This window comes from Anser anser, assembly GCF_964211835.1.
Source record: "Anser anser genome assembly, chromosome: 2".
Classification (NCBI taxonomy): domain Eukaryota; kingdom Metazoa; phylum Chordata; class Aves; order Anseriformes; family Anatidae; genus Anser; species Anser anser.
The window spans coordinates 92,430,294-92,447,933 of record NC_139721.1 but is presented as its reverse complement, the minus strand read 5'-3'; the positions used below and the strand labels follow the sequence as shown (position 1 = coordinate 92,447,933).

The 17,640-nt window shown below is 43.5% G+C and overlaps 1 protein-coding gene across 2 annotated transcripts in view; it reads right to left on the bottom strand.

The window, feature by feature from the left end:
* Window positions 1-16,622: 16,622 nt before the first annotated feature.
* Window positions 16,623-17,640, bottom strand: part of PDCD6IP (programmed cell death 6 interacting protein) — a 29,308-nt gene continuing 28,290 nt past the window's right edge. For both annotated transcript variants that reach the window (XM_083827545.1, XM_083827544.1), the window contains exon 18: window positions 16,623-17,282. In XM_083827545.1, the coding sequence (XP_083683671.1) occupies window positions 17,114-17,282 (169 nt within the window). In that variant the 3' untranslated portion in view covers window positions 16,623-17,113. The remainder of the gene's footprint in view (window positions 17,283-17,640) is intronic.

Here is a 17,640-nt window from a genome sequence, read left to right as displayed (position 1 = left end):
TTGGTTTCACCTCCCCTCTAGCCTACAAGCAGATGTTTTTGTTAAGGCATTAGGTACAGCTCATTATAACAGCATCAGGATGTTTGATTGAGCATTACTGTTTACAGCAAGGGAAGAGCATTAGCTAACAGGGAAATTAGAGGTTCTTTTTCAAACATGCAGTGACAAATTGTAGTCACCCTCAGGAGGTTGTCAGGCAAACAGACACCAAACTAATGGACAGGATGTCCACCGCCCATCAGAGGGCTATGCAAGATGCTTGGGTGGTGTCCGGAGAGAGGCATGTTGGCTGAGGAGGCAATCTTAGAAAAAAGCTGTGTTTTAAAAAGATTTTTAAAAACTCTTATAAAAAGAAGGTGAGAGATCTGAGAAGTACAGAAAACAAGCTGTAATGAGAAGCCTAGGTAAAAAAGAAAGGGATACCAGGGAACAGAGAGATTGTGTAAGCTCGTTGGTGGCTGGTTTTCTTACCACACGTGAGCCTTGCATGTTCTGTCAGTAGAGCCCCTACCCACAAGCAAGCACAAAGCAAACCCCCATAAACCCACTGTAGTGCCACTGGGTAACCTCATCACCTGTGCTTGGGTTAGAAGAAGCTTCATATTAAAAAAAAAAAAAAAAAAAGAGAGAGAGAGAGAGAAAAAAAAATGGTTTTGGCACAGCACACCAGTGCACTTACATGTCTTGCCTGCAGCCAAAATGTCAAGCAAATCTGTGGTAGGCAACCTCTAAGGCTACCTTGTTTTGAGATTTGGTTTCCCAAAAGGGACCCATGGTGCTCTGGAGGGGACAAAATTTACAAGCAACTTCGTCAGATATTTGCTAAAAAAAAAAAAAAAACATCATCTCATGCAACTGTTACATGCATGAGATCAAAAAGGTGAGAAGCAAACCAGCATCGAGGCTACTCGACGGAGCCACCAGGACCCGGCAGCCCTCGCGAGGGAGGCTGACGAGGCATGGGCAGAGCCAGCAGCGCCCCCTCCCTGGCCGTACAAAGGCAGCCCCTAGGGAGCGCGGCGACCAGGGTGTGGCACGGTAGTTTGCTTGGCAGTTTGCTAGGGCAGGACGGGGCGGGGCGGGGCGGGGCAGGGCAGGGTAAGGTAAGGCAGGCTCAGAAGAACAGCTGATGTACCTCCCTGCTGAGAAGAACAGCTCATGTACCTGCTGTCTACCTAGAGCTAGACCGCCATGGTCTGCACTAGGCAGAAAGCTCTTTCTAGAAAGTCTATGGCGACCCAGACTGAGTGCCCACAGTTCATGTTTCTGGATGCAGGGAGTGCCTGAGCCTGTTGCTACCATCTGAGCATGGCAAAAACACCGTGTGTGTGAGGTGTGAGTGGGAATGGAAGCAGGTCCCTGCTCGACGTCACAGACAACCCCTGTCCCTACCGGCCTTGCCTTCCCAGGTGCCCTTACGCAACAGATTTGAGGCCTTGGAGCATGAGAGACCGGTGGGTGAGGATGAGGTAGAAAGTCTACCCAGGAGGATGCCTAGGGCGAGGAAGTCGACTCCACGCCTCAAGACTGCCTCCACTAAGAAAAAAAAAAAAGAAGGGTGATCGTTGTAGGCGACTCCCTTCTCAGGGGAGCAGAGGGCCCTATTTGTCGGCCTGGCCCTACCCGTAGGGAAGTCTGCTGCCTCCCTGGGGCCAGGGTCAGGGACACTGCCAGAAAGCTTCCTAACCTGGTTTGCCCCTCTGACTACTACCATCTCTTGATAGTCCAGGCTGGCAGTGATAATATTGAAGAGAGAAGTCTGAAGGCTATCAAACGGGACTTTAGGGGACTGGGACAGTTAGTGGATGGAGCAGGAGTTCAGGTGGTGTTTTCATCTATCCCTACAGTGGCAGGGAGGGGTACGGAGAGGACACGGAAAGCCCACCTGATTAACACGTGGCTCAGAGGCTGGTGCCAACACAGAAATCTTGTTTTTTTGACCATGGGGCGCTTTACTCGGCACCCAGCCTGATAACTGCAGATGGGTCCCACCTATCTCTAAGGGGAAACCGGATCCTAGCCCAGGAGCTGGCAGGGCTCATTGAGAGGGCCCTAAACTAGGTAAGAAGGGGGACGGGGATGAAATAAGGCTCGTTAGAGGTGTGCCGGGGGAACAGTGTCAGGGCTGGGGCAGAAGGCAATGGCCCAAATGAAGTGCATCTACAGTAATGCACACAGTGTGAGCAACAAACAAGAGGAGCTGGAAGCCATCGTGCAGCAGGCAAGCTATGACTTGGTTGCCATCACGGAAATGTGGTGGGACCACTCCCGTGACTGGAGTGCTGCAATGACTGGCTATAGGCTCTTCAGAAGGGACAGGCAGCACGGAAGGGGTGGTGGTGTGGCTCTCTATATTAGAGAGCGTTTTGATGTTGTGGAACTCGAGACCGAGTCTGGGAATGATAAGGTTGAGTCCCTATGGGTTAGGATCAGCGGGAAGGCCAACAAGGCAAGCGTCCTGGTGGGGGTCTGTTATAGACTGCCGAACCAGGATGAGGAGACAGATGAGGAGTTCTAAAGGCAGCTGGCAGAAGTTGCGAAATCACCAGCACTTACTCTCGTGGGGGACTTCAACTTCCCAGACATATCCTGGAAGCACAACACAGCCCAGAGAAAGCAGTCTAGGAGGTTTCTGGAGAGCGTGGAAGATAGCTTCCTGATGCAGCTGGTTAGTGAGTCTACCAGGGGAGGTGCCCCGCTAGACCTTCTGTTCACAAACAGAGAAGGACTGGTGGGAGATGTGGTGGTCGGGAGCTGCCTTGGGCAGAGTGACCAGGAAATGGTAGAGTTCTCTATTCTCGGCGAAGTCAGGAAGGGGACCAGTAAAACCGCTGTCTTGGACTTCCGGAGGGCAGACTTTGAGCTGTTCAGGACACTGGTTGGCAGAGTCCCTTGGGAGGTGGTTCTGAAGGGCAGAGGAGTCCAGGAAGGCTGTGTACTCTTCAAGAAGGAAATCTTAATGGCTCAGGAGCGGTCTGTCCCCACGTGCCCAAAGACAAGCAAGCGCAGAAGAAGACCGGCCTGGCTGAACAGAGAGCTGTGGCTAGAGCTAAGGAAAAAAAAGAGAGTTTATGAGCTTTGGAAAAGAGGGTGGGCCACTCAGGAGGACTATAAAGATGTTGTATAATGTTGTTTTTTGATGTATAAGGATGTTTTAAGGTTGTGCAGGGACAAAATTAGAAAGGCCAAAGCTCATGTGGAGATCAATCTGGCTACTGCTGTTAAAGATAACAGAAAATGTTTTTATAAATACATTAACACGAAAAGGAGGACTAAGGAGAATCTCCATCCTTTACTGGATGCGGGGGAAACTTAGTGACAAGAGATGAGGAAAAGGCTGAGGTACTTAATGCCTTCTTTGCCTCAGTCTTTAGCAGCAAGACCAGTTGTTCTCTGGATACCCAGTACCCTGAGCTGGTGGAAGGGGATGGGGAGCAGAACGTGGCCCTCACTATCCACGAGGAAATGGTTGGCGACCTACTACAGCACTTGGATATATGAAAGTCAATGGGGACAGATGGGATCCACCCGAGGGTACTGAGAGAACTGGCAGAAGAGCTGACCAAGCCGCTTTCCATCATTTATCAGCTGTCTTGGCTATGGGGAGGTCCCAGTCGACTGGCGGCTAGCAAATGTGACGCCCATCTACAAAAGGGCCGGAGGGTACACCCGGGAAACTATAGGCCTGTTAATTTGACTTCAGTACCAGGGAAGCTCATGGAGCAGATTATTTTGAGTGTCATCACGCAGCACTTGCAGGGCAAGCAGGAGATCAGGCCCAGTCAGCATGGGTTTATGAAGGCCAGGTCCTGCTTGACGAACCTGATCTCCTTCTGTGACGAAGTAATGCACTTGGTGGATGAGGGAAAGGCTGTGGATGTGGTCTGCCTTGACTTCAGTAAGGCTTTTGACACTGTTTCCCACAGCAATCTCCTGAAGAAACTGGCTGCTCATGGCTTGGACTGGTGTACGCTTCGTTGGGTTAAAAACTGGCTGGGTAGCCGGGCCCAAAGAGTCATGGTGAATGGAGTTAAATCCATTTGGAGGCTGGTCACTAGTGGAGTCCCCCAGGGCTCAGTACTGCGGCCAATCCTCTTTAATATCTTTATTGATGATCTGGATGAGGGGATTGAGTGCACCCTCAGTAAGTTTGCAGAGGACACCAAGTTAAGTGCGTGTGTCGATCTGCTTGAGGGTAGGAAGGCTCTGCGGGAGGATCTGGATAGGCTGGACCAATGGGCTGAGGCCAACTGTATGAAGTTCAACAAGGCCAAGTGCTGGGTCCTGCACCAGGGGCACAACAACCCCAACCAGCGCTACAGGCTGGGAGATGAGTGGTTAGAAAGCTGCCTGGCAGAGAAGGACCTGGGAGTACTGGTTGATAGTTGGCTGAATATGAGCCAGCAGTGTGCTCAGGCGGCCAAGAAGGCCAACAGCATCCTGGCCTGTATAAGAAACAGTGTGGCCAGCAGGTCTAGGGAAGCGATTGTCCCCCTGTACTCGGCTCTGGTGAGGCCGCACCTCGAGTACTGTGTTCAGTCTTGGGCCCCTCGCTACAAGAAGGACATGGAGGTGCTTGAGAGAGTCCAGAGAAGGTCAGCGAAGCTGGTGAGGGGTCTGGAGAACAAGTCTTATGAGGAGCGGCTGAGGGAGCTGGGCTTGTTCAGCCTGGAGAAGAGGAGGCTCAGGGGTGACCTTATCGCACTCTACAGGTACCTTAAAGGAGGCTGTAGAAGGTAGGGGTTGGTCTATTCTCCCACGTGTCTGGTCACGGGATGAGGGGGAATGGGCTAAAGTTGTGTCAGGGGAGGTTTAGGTTGGATATTAGGAAGAACTTCTTTACCAAAAGGGTTGTTAGGCATTGGAATGGGCTGCCCAGGGAAGTGGTTGAGTCACCATCCCTGGAGGTCTTTAAAAGATGTTTAGACGTAGAACTTAGTGATATGGTTTAGTGGAGGACTTGTCAGTGTTAGGTCAGAGGTTGGACTAGGTGATCTTGGAGGTCTCTTCCAACCTAGAAGATTCTATGATTCTGAAACTCAGCTGGCTATACTGAGGATTTTACTGATTTTTGCATGACTTTGTCCTACTGGAATTAGGGCTTTAGTTACACTTGGAAGGGAGTGAAGAGATTGTTCTGTTTCTGTGTTTCATGTAGAAGTGGCATACCCAGTGACAGCGCATTTTACTTACCTTTAAACTCTGAATCTACCTTTGGGGACCATAAAGTTCATGCTGAGAAACAAAAACAGCAGAAGTAAAGCTTCTGAGCCAACATCAAAATATTTGAAACACCCGATGGTGAATTAGAGAGCACAGGAGCTTGCACTGCAGTCCTCTTGTCAGGGGTCTTTCAGAGAGGGCTGGATCTGGGAAATTAACGTTACTGGGATGATAAAATTTATATCACACTGGGAAGGAAAGGGAAATAACCCAGCAGCAAAAACAGAGATGGTAAAAGATGTTAAGAGTTCTTCACTGCAGTACTTTGCTTCTTGTAATGTTTTCCCCACATCTCTGCACTGGTGTCTTTTGATCTATGTGTCCTCCTTTGTGCCAGTTCCCAGAGGGCTGCAAGGAGACACACAGAGCTGAGCAAACCAGCTGGCTTGTATTGAGACTGGGAGGAGATGGGGATTTGGACTCCAAGGACTGGTGCAGTAAGAGAAAAAGTTTCCTTGGCCTTTCTCTATTGGCATCCCAATGCTGTCCATAGCACAAAAACTTTGAACCAAAAAGTGTTTCTACCTGCATTTCAACAATGCCCATGCTGTTGATTTGGCCAGCTTGGAAAGGGCCAAGTAGGCTGACTGGATATTTGTGCCAGTTACTGGAAGACACGCTTGCCAAAACAGTAACACAGAACCTAAAATCGGTGAAACTTGAGAAAAGAGAGAGCAGCAACAACTTACCAACACTAAAAGGCCATCTGGAGTGAGGAAGGGGTGCAGACACAGTGTTTACACTCAGTGACTACACCATGCTCAGAAACCTCTTTTCTTTTCCCTTTTCATTTCACTTTTTCTTTATCTGTGATGGTAAGAAACCTATTAAATTAAGTAATCAGCACAGCCTAACTTTACTTGTCAAGGAGCTCTGTTGCTTGTGCACTTCAACACCAAAGTTCTCTTGAACCCGAACTCCTACCTGACACCTTGCTGGCTAAATATTTAATAGTATCTAGCCCAGATGGCAGCTACCATCACGTATTTGGGAAGGATGAGGAAAGCCAGAAATTAAGGTTCATCGTTCATTTCTCCCCTGATCCAGGGTGGTAGAGAGCCTCAGTTAAAGAAACACCTTAGAAATTACGGAGCTGATGGAAAAATTGCTGTGTGGCAAGTATCTCAGCAGCTCACAGCCTGCCCAAGCCTGCTCTTCTGAGGAGCGAGCTACAGCTGCTTCTCCATGCATCAACTCTGCCTTCAGAGTTCTGCCGAACGGCACCCTAAATGCTGCTAAAGCTGATATAACAAAGCAAAGGGGAAACTTATTATTCGTCAGCCCCAGGTTCTCCACAAAGGGAGAAGGAAGGAGGGCCGAGTTGCCGCTGCTCTCCCAGAGGAGGAAGGCTGCTGCTGCATTCACCAGCCTCCCCCTGCAGCCCAGCCCTGCGAGCCTTGTCCCTTACCTCCATGCTGCAGAGGGAAGAAAAACCTTTTCCAATGTGAATATTTTTTAAAAAAACGTTTTTAGGAATAAACTAGCAGCTTCTACCAAGGCATACTGCACTTCTTTGATAGTCAATAAGAAAAGCATTTGAAATCTCATTGCAGCTTCGAGCATTTAACACCCTGAGGGTTAGCTCAGTGCATTCCCCTGAAGGCTTCCTGGCACAGAATTAACCGGAACATACATCATCACTTTTACAGGCAGCATCATTTCTGATATCTTCAAAGATAACCACATGGATCAGGGGGATTATTGTGGCATTAACTGCTCTGATTACATTCCATCCAGTTTAATAACAAGAGCACTGAGACTGTAGGTGTATCAACAGAGTTTTAGATTTGCGAGCAAGGAAAGTTGGGGGTTATTAGCAGAATGTGAGAAAAGAAAAGGTCACGCACTAAAACGTGCCTCTCAGGATGCAGCTGACATTCAGTGGGGCAAGAAAAGTGATTTCTCAATATAGCGTCATGAGTTTTCTGATGAGAAGCAATAGGGATTTTGTTAGGAAAGCTGTAGATCCATCTTGTTGCATCCAGACTGCTTTGGCTGTGAACTTAACTCATTAAGAAGTCAGAAAACCTCATTTTGCAGCACCTATCATCAGCCTTTAAAAAATATTAGCTATGCTCTGTGCATGGTTTGTTATGTTCCTGTTTATCTGCCAGGGTCTGCAGTGAAAACTGCAATAGCTCCTGAATTTTATTTTATTTTTTAATCAGTAAAAAGAAAATTACCTTAATGGAAACAAAAAGCCAGAAAATGGGGTCTCTGCAAAATGGTGGCTGCTAGCTGCACTATTGTTCCTCCTGCCTGATGTTTTCCCCAAGGAGATATGCTCCTCTCTCCATCGGAAGTTTTTGGTTGGTACTTTATTGAGTAAAGCATAGAGGTAGCTGAAGAACCTTACAGCTAAAATTACAAGCTACCAATGAGATTAAACATTTTTCTCAGGCACATTTACTGAAGATAATGCAGAATAAGTTTACAATTCTATTGTTCTATCTCTCTCTGCTTGTTAAAGTGCAGAAGACAATCTGTAGTTGCTTATTTTGTATCTAAGCAACTGTCAGACTCTGTATCTACTAATAAGAAAGGGTATAATTATATGCTGCTACTTTAATTAGCTGCAGATGCCTATGTTTATGAAATAAAATGTAAGATTTTTCTGTGCAGAGTCTTGCTTTTATGCAAATAGCAAGAGTATTTTTGTAGGTTTTTCAAGGCTTTGTTTGTCCCACACAGCTCGTTTGGGGCAGGGCACAGGGCACATGCAGACAGTTGCCAGCATGTCTTAGACCACGGGCTCAGAGCCCAGCTGCCCCAAATGCCCATCTGGGAGAGCTGATGGGCATGGATAGGTCAATGCCTAATAGGCCTTTCCAACACGCCCAATGCTGGAGCAAAGCAGGTGCTTGCCCCTGATCCAAAGACCAAGAGCCACCAGCATGCAGCCTGCTTTGGGACACCTCTTGCAGTGCCCAAGGGACGTGATTGCAAAGTGACTGAGTTGGGGAAGAATGCTTAATGTGAATTTCTGATCTCATCAAGGTGCTTCCACAGCACGTAGTGATGCAATGCAGCATTTTTCTTCAGAAGAAGTTAGAGCAGGGCTAGTGCTGAGCGGCCTTTTCTGTGTGTAAGAGCAGAAGGGAGTGCCAATAAAACAAAAATAAAATCCAGTCTCTTTCAGAAACCTACAAAAACACAGGCACCACAGTATATAGATTAGGATAACCTTGTTCAGGATAGAAAATACTTGTTAGATGAGTCTCTAATTTCCATTATTCAGTATTTTTAGCCTTGTTTCCATGGAAACAGTACTTATGTGATGATGCTGTCCTGCAACGCAGCGAATAGATTCACACATATATGTTCATATATGTATTCTTCTCCTGGCCTCCTTCAACTTTGAACAAATTCACCAGCAAAGTTGAGGTTCCAAGGAGAATCAGATGCAACCAGTTTTATGAGAGCATCTAGGTAAGGGAGAAGTGATCTTGTGGTTTCCCAGACAAAGAGGTCTAAATAGATGGTAGATCTCCTCTCAGGCAGGCTAAGGAGAGCCAGGCCACCTCTTAACTGCTACATCTGCAGGAGCTTCAGTAGCAAATGTCATCCTTGCTTGGACATCAGCCACTCTGTGCCACATAGCATAGATCCATGGGAAATTGGTTCTTGTGTTTGGAAATCAAGTGTCCTGTTCAGAAACTTGTAAAATGCAAGAGTTCTGCTTGAAGCCTCAGGGTGCTAACAAAACAACCAAAGTCTGTTTTTCCCTGTTTATCCATATTTTGGGGGTATCTTGGCCTGCCACCTGAACACTTCAGAGAAAGAAGATGAACCAGTCAACCAACTTCATCTCATTTTGAAGAAATGAGCTACAACACTGCCTCTCATGGTAATGCATGCAAGAAAAAGGACAGGTTGGATTATCAGTCTAAATTAGGAAGAAACACTGAGCATCTGTCACCATGTTTCTCATTTCAGAAAGATACAAAATCATTTAGCATACCTTTGTATTCAGAGATTTTATGCCCCTCCGTTACTGTTGTTATCCAATTGCAAGAATAAAGTTATACAAGACTGCACCCTAGTAGGCTGCAAGGGCTTGCAAGCATATAGCCCCTGCCTTTGTCCTCTTTTACTACACTTCCTAATCTCTAATCAGCTCTCTGCAAGAACTGGCAGCCATTTCTCTGCTTGCTGCAGCACAAACCATCAGCAGAGATGCACACCAGATTCCACAGAGCCCAATTTTTCTCTTGCTCTTATCGCACAGTTGTCAGTCTGAATTCAAGGTCATCCCCACAGAAAAATCTCTGTATTTGGTCTCCCTCATGCATGATGTTAATGTACAGGATGCCAAGCAGTTCTCCTGTACCAGGTACTGCTGAGTATATATACAGGCAGAGGAACCTGGCTGAACGAGACACCTGCTGGCTGGAGCACTGGCATTTATTCAAAAGCTTCAGTGGCTAGCTTATCACATAGGATATCTGTCACAAAGCCCAATCAGCCTTACCTCAAACAGGATTGGAAAAAAAAAAATCAGTGCCTAAGGTTAGCCACATAAAACCACTACAACTGTATTAACTGATGTGCTACAGGTTGAAAAACACTTTATTTGCTCCCATGGTGATTTTAGCAGAAATTCAGGATTATCCCCTTTGCAATAGCAGCTTCATGCCTTCTGATGGGTTTTATAACCTGTGCATAAATAACATTCAGTAACAGGTAAAGTCTACTGCCAGCCCATTTTTGCCACACTGATGTATGATGTGGTAGGAATATCGCCCTCTCCTGATCCCAAAACACAGCAAGTACAACTCAAGGGAATAGCACACAAAGGCACAGGTTTCAACTTCTATTACCCCGAGCTTCCAGCTCATCTCGTCACGCTCCTCTCCACAGGAGATAGATCACACAAAGTGAAGCCGCAGGAGGTAAAAAGCCCAGAGTGGTACAATCTAAGTTCACCCTGACCACATGCTCTTCCTTTGCTGTAACTGTGATGCTGAGGCTTCTCCTGGCAGCTCTGCATCACTGCACAAACCAGTACACAGCCAGTAGTATGGGCACTTGCAGCACACTTTGCTTTGGGTACCTTCCAGCATAAGCAGTTATCCAAGTGGTGGCTCTTGTCTAGAGGGGGAAAGGAGATGATACACATTCTTTATCACCTCCTCTTTAGAGATTTGGGGAAATTTTTTATACTACTCTATGCATCAAGATTATTAACTGATGATGGAGGCCATTGCCATCAGTACATCAAACAACTTACTGCCCTTCTACCCCTTAATTGAGAATAAGGGGCATGAGGTGTCCTTTTAGGGAAAACTGGGTGGCTCCGTTGTTATCACCACTGGCAACCCGAGGGTCAAATACCACGTGCTTAGCATAACCAAAAATGAGACAGAAGGAAAAAAAAAACCTCTAAATTCAGTAAACTGTCTTCTTACAGGTGCTGTTTAGCTTTCTCTGATATCTTCACAACAATCTTTTTATAGCATAACAAAACATTTTCTTCCATAAGCCTGTATCATTTCATCTTGAGCCTTAACAACGCTGTTCAAAATTTTCCACACAAAACTGATGATTCCATCGAGAGACAAGGATTTAACAGCAGTGCAGTATGCATTGGATCATCTGATGCCTTTCCATATAACGCCACCTAGCGGTAAGAAATTGCCAGCCTCGCTTGATTTCTTAGTTATATTTGGGGATTGGAAGTGCACTGCAAAGTTTTGTTGACTTCAGTGCAACAAGAAAAAAAATATTTCAACACGGCCATATAACAACATTGGAAAACAGTTGTGTCTTTGGACACTGGAAGATGCAGTGTCTTTGCTGGATTTACACCTGCGTTGGTGCTAAGTTACATATTCCTTTTCTGATTCTGGAAATCACCTTACCACCTTTCCTTGACACAACTTCTCTCCCTGTCGAAGGAGTATGAGAAAAATTAGTTTCCTTCACATTTAAAACCTTTACTGGAACCTCTCCCACCCCGCAGAGCTACAGCACCACCCCTTTTCTCCTTCCCTTTACTACAATTGCTCTGCATTTTCTTCTGTTTCAAGTAATTCTGAAGCCCTTTCAACCTGAACTCTGTTTTCCTCACATCACCCCAAATGATGAGATTTACATCATCTTCCTGCCAAAATGCCAGGCCTTCTCCTAGCTCTTGTCTGACCACCTTGACACCTTTCCTCACCATGTTTTTCTCTCCCCCCTCCCTGATGCAACATCTGCTGTTCCTGTTGTGGCTGCCCCGCAGTGCCAGAGCTGCTGCTGCACCTTTCTCCTGCCATAACACGCTCTCCTATTTTCTGCTCCCAGTCTCAGATGGGTCATGGTAAAACTCTTCAGCTACTTTACTCCAGCATTGCTTCCTTGCAGCAGTGATTTAAGCCTGACCAGATAACACAGCACTGCATCAGACAGTGAACACACACACCATCTTTTACACTGGGGAGATTAAGAAAAGACACTGTCCAGGTATGCAGACTAAAGGTATGAAATAGAAAAAAAAAGCCATGTATCTCTTGCAAAGCAATAAGAAAGGTAAGGGTGAAATAGAAAAAAAAAGCCATGTATCTCTTGCAAAGCAATAAGAAAGGTAAGGGTGACCATGAGATCTTGGCTTTCCTTTTCCCTTCCCAGCAGAGCACCCTAAATTCAGCTTAGTGGGGTCAGGCTGCTGGACATGGGCAGTCAACATAGTTATCTCTGCACTACGCTGGCTCTACAATTCAGGCTCTAGGTCATCAGTCAAGGCTTTTTCTTGGTATCTACATTCACTTAAAATTGGCAGTGCTTCATTAAAAGCAACTCACCTGTTCTTCTACCAAAGTGAGCTCGGGAATCTCCTCTCGCCTACAGCCACACCAAGAGGAGGTGTTGGCAACGTGGAGGACATGTGTGGTTAAGTGAGGGCTGGCTGCCCTCTGCTGCAGGCCTAGCACACAGTGCCAAGCCCACAAACCCACCATTGTGATGTTTTCTAAGATTGCTGACACTGTGGTCTGGCTCTTCCTTACCTGTATGTTTAACCCAGGGAAGCTTTAAGATGACAAAAATTAAGAGGTCCAACAAGGTGTGATAACGAGTAGGGTGGAAATCCTCAATAGGAAATACAAAACAGAGCAACAAGGGAGCTTGAGCCATCTGCAGACATCTTCATGCAGATAATGCTCTTGGTAGTTCTCCAGAGAAAAAGGACCTGACAGTTACATAACAGCTTCTGCTCACGGTGTGCTATACACACACCATCACATGCTGAAAAGCAGGCAGGCTGTCAGTAGATCACAATTAAGCACAATAAGCCATAAACACCGTGCTGGCCGAGATACCAGCTTCCAGTGAGACTGCCCTATATAGTCCAGGCCCATACAACATAACTCACATGAACAGGTGGCCGCCCTCCTTTCGTCCTCCTCTGCCACTTGTTTTAGCTCCGCAGGGGAGCTTGCAGTCAAAATTGAGACCAGAGGATGTGGTCATTGCTAGAAGTGTCTGCAGTGGGACAAGGGAAGTCCCAGTTTGGCCAGGCTCAGGCTGTAACTGAGCAGTAACACAGTACAGGCATGCTACATGCTCTCACTCCAAGATGTATTGAGAGGAAGATAAACGTGTGGATTTAAGAGTGCAAATTCAGTCAGTACCGCCATATGAGATGGTTGAGCTGGTTTAAGGTGAGAGAGCTGAAAGAGCTCATAGCAGTTGTCTTGTGATAATTATGGCCTGGTACTGATTTCACAACAGTAAAGCCTCTTCCCTTTCACACTTGACTGCAGAAACTTTTCCCTACAACCTAGTTAATAAAACTGATGGCCAACTTTCGCCAAGATTTAGAAACACCATTTTATTTTTCAAAAGGTACGACTGAGATAACAGTTGTTACCATCAATGGTTATTATACCCAATATAGGGGAATTGGATGCAAGGCCAAAGCTATCATTAGGAATTAACAGCAAATACTTGCTAATGAAGGTAATAGTTCCAAATTTAAGTCCAAAACTTGAGTCCAAAACAAAAATTTTGACCATTTTTCATTATTTGTCAGAGAATAAGAGTATAAGACTAAAGTGTTTTGGTGAAAATAATATTCAAATAGATTCTGTGATCTGCCAGTGTTTAAACTATAGTGACAAACAATGAAAACATGGTAAAAATAATAAACCCTGACCACTTTAAATACAACTTTCAATGGTCATTACTAAATCTAAAAAGCTAGCAGGTGTTTAATGCTATCCAGAAGTGACAATAACAAAAAATATCCCAAATCCTCCCATGTCCCCCCCCGAATGACTACACAAGTAAGAACCTCTCAGTGTTACTCTGCCATAACTCATTTTTCAAAAGCTAGAATTTTAAAAAAAAATAAACAAAGTTCTGAAAATGCAAATAACTTCATTTAATAGTAACAGAACCAAAACTTAAAATTCAATTTGCCGTGTTCCATCACTAACACTATTTCAGTGTTCTATTAAGATAAATACATGCCAGAGAACAGGTGATGAGTTGCAAGTCACTTCAGAACCGTGTACATTTTAATATCCAACAAGTATATGACTCAGCTAATAGAAAAAACATTTGCTTCCTAAAGAGGTGTTTTTGGTTTTCCCTCCAATTTTCAGCTACCTAGCAATTTGTAATGTTATTTCAGAATATCCAGGCCCAAATACTGGCCTCAGGGTACCCTGAAGTAGCAAGGGACTACTTTCAACATAATTCAGGCTAAATCCCATGGATCAGCCCTGAAAGCAGTCAGAGTAATTCCTATATCCTACTCCAGACTATAGCAAAAGAACCAGCATAGGGTGGCAATGTAGAAATTGGTGGTCAGGAAATGAATATTTTCATATGACCTGAAAGCACATAAAAAAAAATGAGGAAAGACCTACTAAGCCTCCAATAGTTTGGTATTTCACTGATGATCCATTATTAGCTTGCTTTGTAAGACTTGCTTTTCAGATGATTTGCTTTGAAAGCTTTTATACAAATGTTCAACTTCAAAACCTCTGAAGAGCATAAAGTAAACTTTTGTCTCCATATAACAACTACAATATAGATATTATAATCTCTTAAAAAATAAAAATGTTCTTGGAGCATTCATGTGGGCCACCTAACTGCTGGAGTAAGTTAAAGGCTTGTAAGGGTGAAGTTAACACCTTTGCCCAGTAAAAACATGCTGCTACAAATCATATGAAACCCAGCCTAACACAAGACAATGAAAACATACTTTAATCTGAAGGCAGAAGGGCATTACCATTTCCTCCTCATATAACCAAAGGGAAATATTTTCAATCAGCCTTGAAAATCAGTACGACTACAAAGATTTAAGTACAGCTGTTATTACAGAACAGCTGCTGTACTGTAAAGCACCTGCTTTACAGGTGCAGGACACAGGACACTGTTTCACACAGTAGCTGATACGCTAAGTGCATTCACCACAACAGAAACTCATTTGGGGACCCAATGATTTATTTCCATCCTTTGCAAAGTAAAGACTTGTCTGAAGCCATAGTACTCGAGAGAGAAGCCATGAAATCAGGTTTTCTAACTGATTTGTTTTTAATAAACTACGGAAGAACAAGATAACATTTCAACTGAAGTCAAGACAGCTGCATGCTTAAAAGCAGATACATACATGTCTCTGGATTTTTGGTGGTTTTTTTTAGAAAAAAGAAAAATGGTCATGTGAAAGCTGGAAATAATGTACAGATTTCTATACATATTTAACTAATAGCAAACTAAAACAAACAGTAACAATTGGAAAAATGTTTTAACAATGATTTCAAATCTAGGAAGCCTTAAAATTTCAGTTCTAGGAACCCTTATGCTGAACAAGTTACATTTTTATACAACATTGAAATAAGATCTATAAATTGAGGCACTAGAAACAAAACTTACACAATAGCTCAAATGCATCTAATGTGCAAACAGAACAATCTACAGGCAATAGTGTGCTAGAAATATAGAACTAAAATGGCTGAGTTAAACTTGCACTTGCTCACATCGACACAGTGATATTAGTGGAAAACTGCTATTTTTTCCAGTTAAGAGTAAAATCAGATTCTGATTGTTGATTCAAAACAGTTCCCTTCCTAGCCTTTTCTCATTGTCCTTGCTTGCCTCTTAAGTATTATTATTATGAAAAACATTGGAGATGTCCCTGTGCCACCCCATTCAGCTGTGGTTATAATGAAATGCAAAGCACATCTCTTTGTGCACTGTTGCATCTATGGTGTTCGATTCACCTATTCCATCCTTCTCCCCTACATGATTGAGCTTCTACAGAGCTGGTAAATCTGTTTAGAATTAGATACTCATGTTCTGAGAGATGTTTACTTTTCACTTTTTGATTTACATTTTCTGTGGGGGACACGGAGCATTAAAGATTAGTAGCCTTCACAAAGTAATTGGAGTGATCACATAGCAAGAACTTCAGACAAAGAAAGAAGCTCACATGGATACGTATGTCGCTTTCTTTAAGCGGAAGAGTATTCAAGATACAGTAAGGTTCACACCCAGATGCTACAGTAACTAGCACCCTCCAAACCCCCCTACAGTAAAGTATACCTTGCTATTTTAATCAGGCACTTAAAAAGAACAAAAAACAAAGAAAAACAAAAGTAGTGACATTTAACATAGGTATTGTGATAGCTATTCTATATGGCCAGAACATCTTGTATGAAGCACTCAAATTAACTGTCCCACAGAACTAAGGGCTACAGGAGGAGTGACTCCCCCACTACACAGCATGTTTAAAAAAATATGAAAAGTTTAGCAAATATTTGGTAGAAGCCACAAGTTCATATTCTTCACTATCTTAATGCAAAACATAATGCAAGGTAGTCCCTTAAGAAAATGGATCCAAAAGTAAATATTCAGTGTGCTTTAATTTACAAGGTAATTTTTTCTACCATAAAAAAATCTCTCCACAGATAATAAGCTCCCTGAGGGAATGCATAAAGTTTTGAGCTCTTTACTGGGGAAAAAATATCATATAAGACAATTTGAAACACTCCAACAATTAACAGTTGCCCTATGTTAATCAATTACACATTTTTGATTAACTTCTTTGAAAAACATGGGTTAAACCAACCAACCACTGGTCCTCTAAAATGGATCTTGATCTCTCTTCTTTTAAAAAGTTTTCTTGAGATCAGAGTAACTGTTCTTTTAAAGTGATAATGAAAATTTTTTAGTCCAATACACTTCAAAAGGTACAGGATTCTACTCACAAGACTTCATCTACCAGTATCAAAATGGTTAGTTATAGACTCAAAAAAAATAGAGGTTCAAGGAGAAGAGATGTAAATTCAGTTGTAAGGCTAAGCATTTGAGACATTATTTTGGCATTACAGCCAAGTGTAAATCAAGGGACAAATGAAAACATCTAAAAACACACAAAATACAATTTAATGGTAAGGAAATGCCAAGTGTTTAAACCATTCTTATGTAATTTATTTTTTACTGATGATTTACAAGGCCTTGATTATTAGACAAAATAGCTTATTTTAATTAAACTCAAAAGATACAAACCAGTAAGAGTACAGAAGGAAATGCTATGTAGTTCCATAGAATATATAACACCCAGTGCAAGCACTGTTCCATTTTTCTCATCTAATCCATTTTTATAGAATTTTTGCGAAGAAAGAAACATTTTGGTCTAGCCAACATGTAGTGTACAATTTCAAACCACTGAATTAGGTTCTAGTTCTGGCATTACTCTACAGTCTGTACTGCTGCCACAGATTTTTGAGTGTTTCATGTAATCAAAAACTGATCTAGATATTTTTGAGCAGTTAACAATGAACAAGAGTTATAGACTGCCTACAGTTCAGTATCGTACATTAACTGAAGCTGAAGTTTTAGTATCCTTATTGCAATTTTCTCCCAAATTTTTAACAAGCAGAGCTTCTATGCAGATCTATTATTGCTGAGGGTAATAAGGCTGTTGAGGAAACGGGTATCCAGGTTGTTGAGGTGTTGGATATGGTGGTTGTCCAGGGTTCTGAAAGACAGGTGATGGCACATATGGCAGATTATACTGGCCATACATGTATGGATTATAGCCTACTGGCATCGGCATCTGGCAATACCTGTGTGAAGAAAAAAAAGCATGCTTTAGTTGCCAAACACTGGTGACACTAGTTTGCAAGTAATTTAACTCATCGGTAAGACAAAAAAAATGCAATCACTGCAAACGTTTTCTTTTCATACTACTCTGTGCAACAGATAGTGTGGCAACTTTTAAGGACCAAAGTATAATGCATGGAACATAAATGGAGACCGAAGGTAGAGCAAAGTAACTTGCCAGAACTAGAAGAACTGATGCAAACTGATTCTCTTATGCTTAACATCATTGTACATATATTAACATTTTCATTGCCTGCTACTGAAAAAGATAGCAGCTGCCTCCAAATCCTTGTCCCGACTCCAAAAAAATGAAAAAGCATC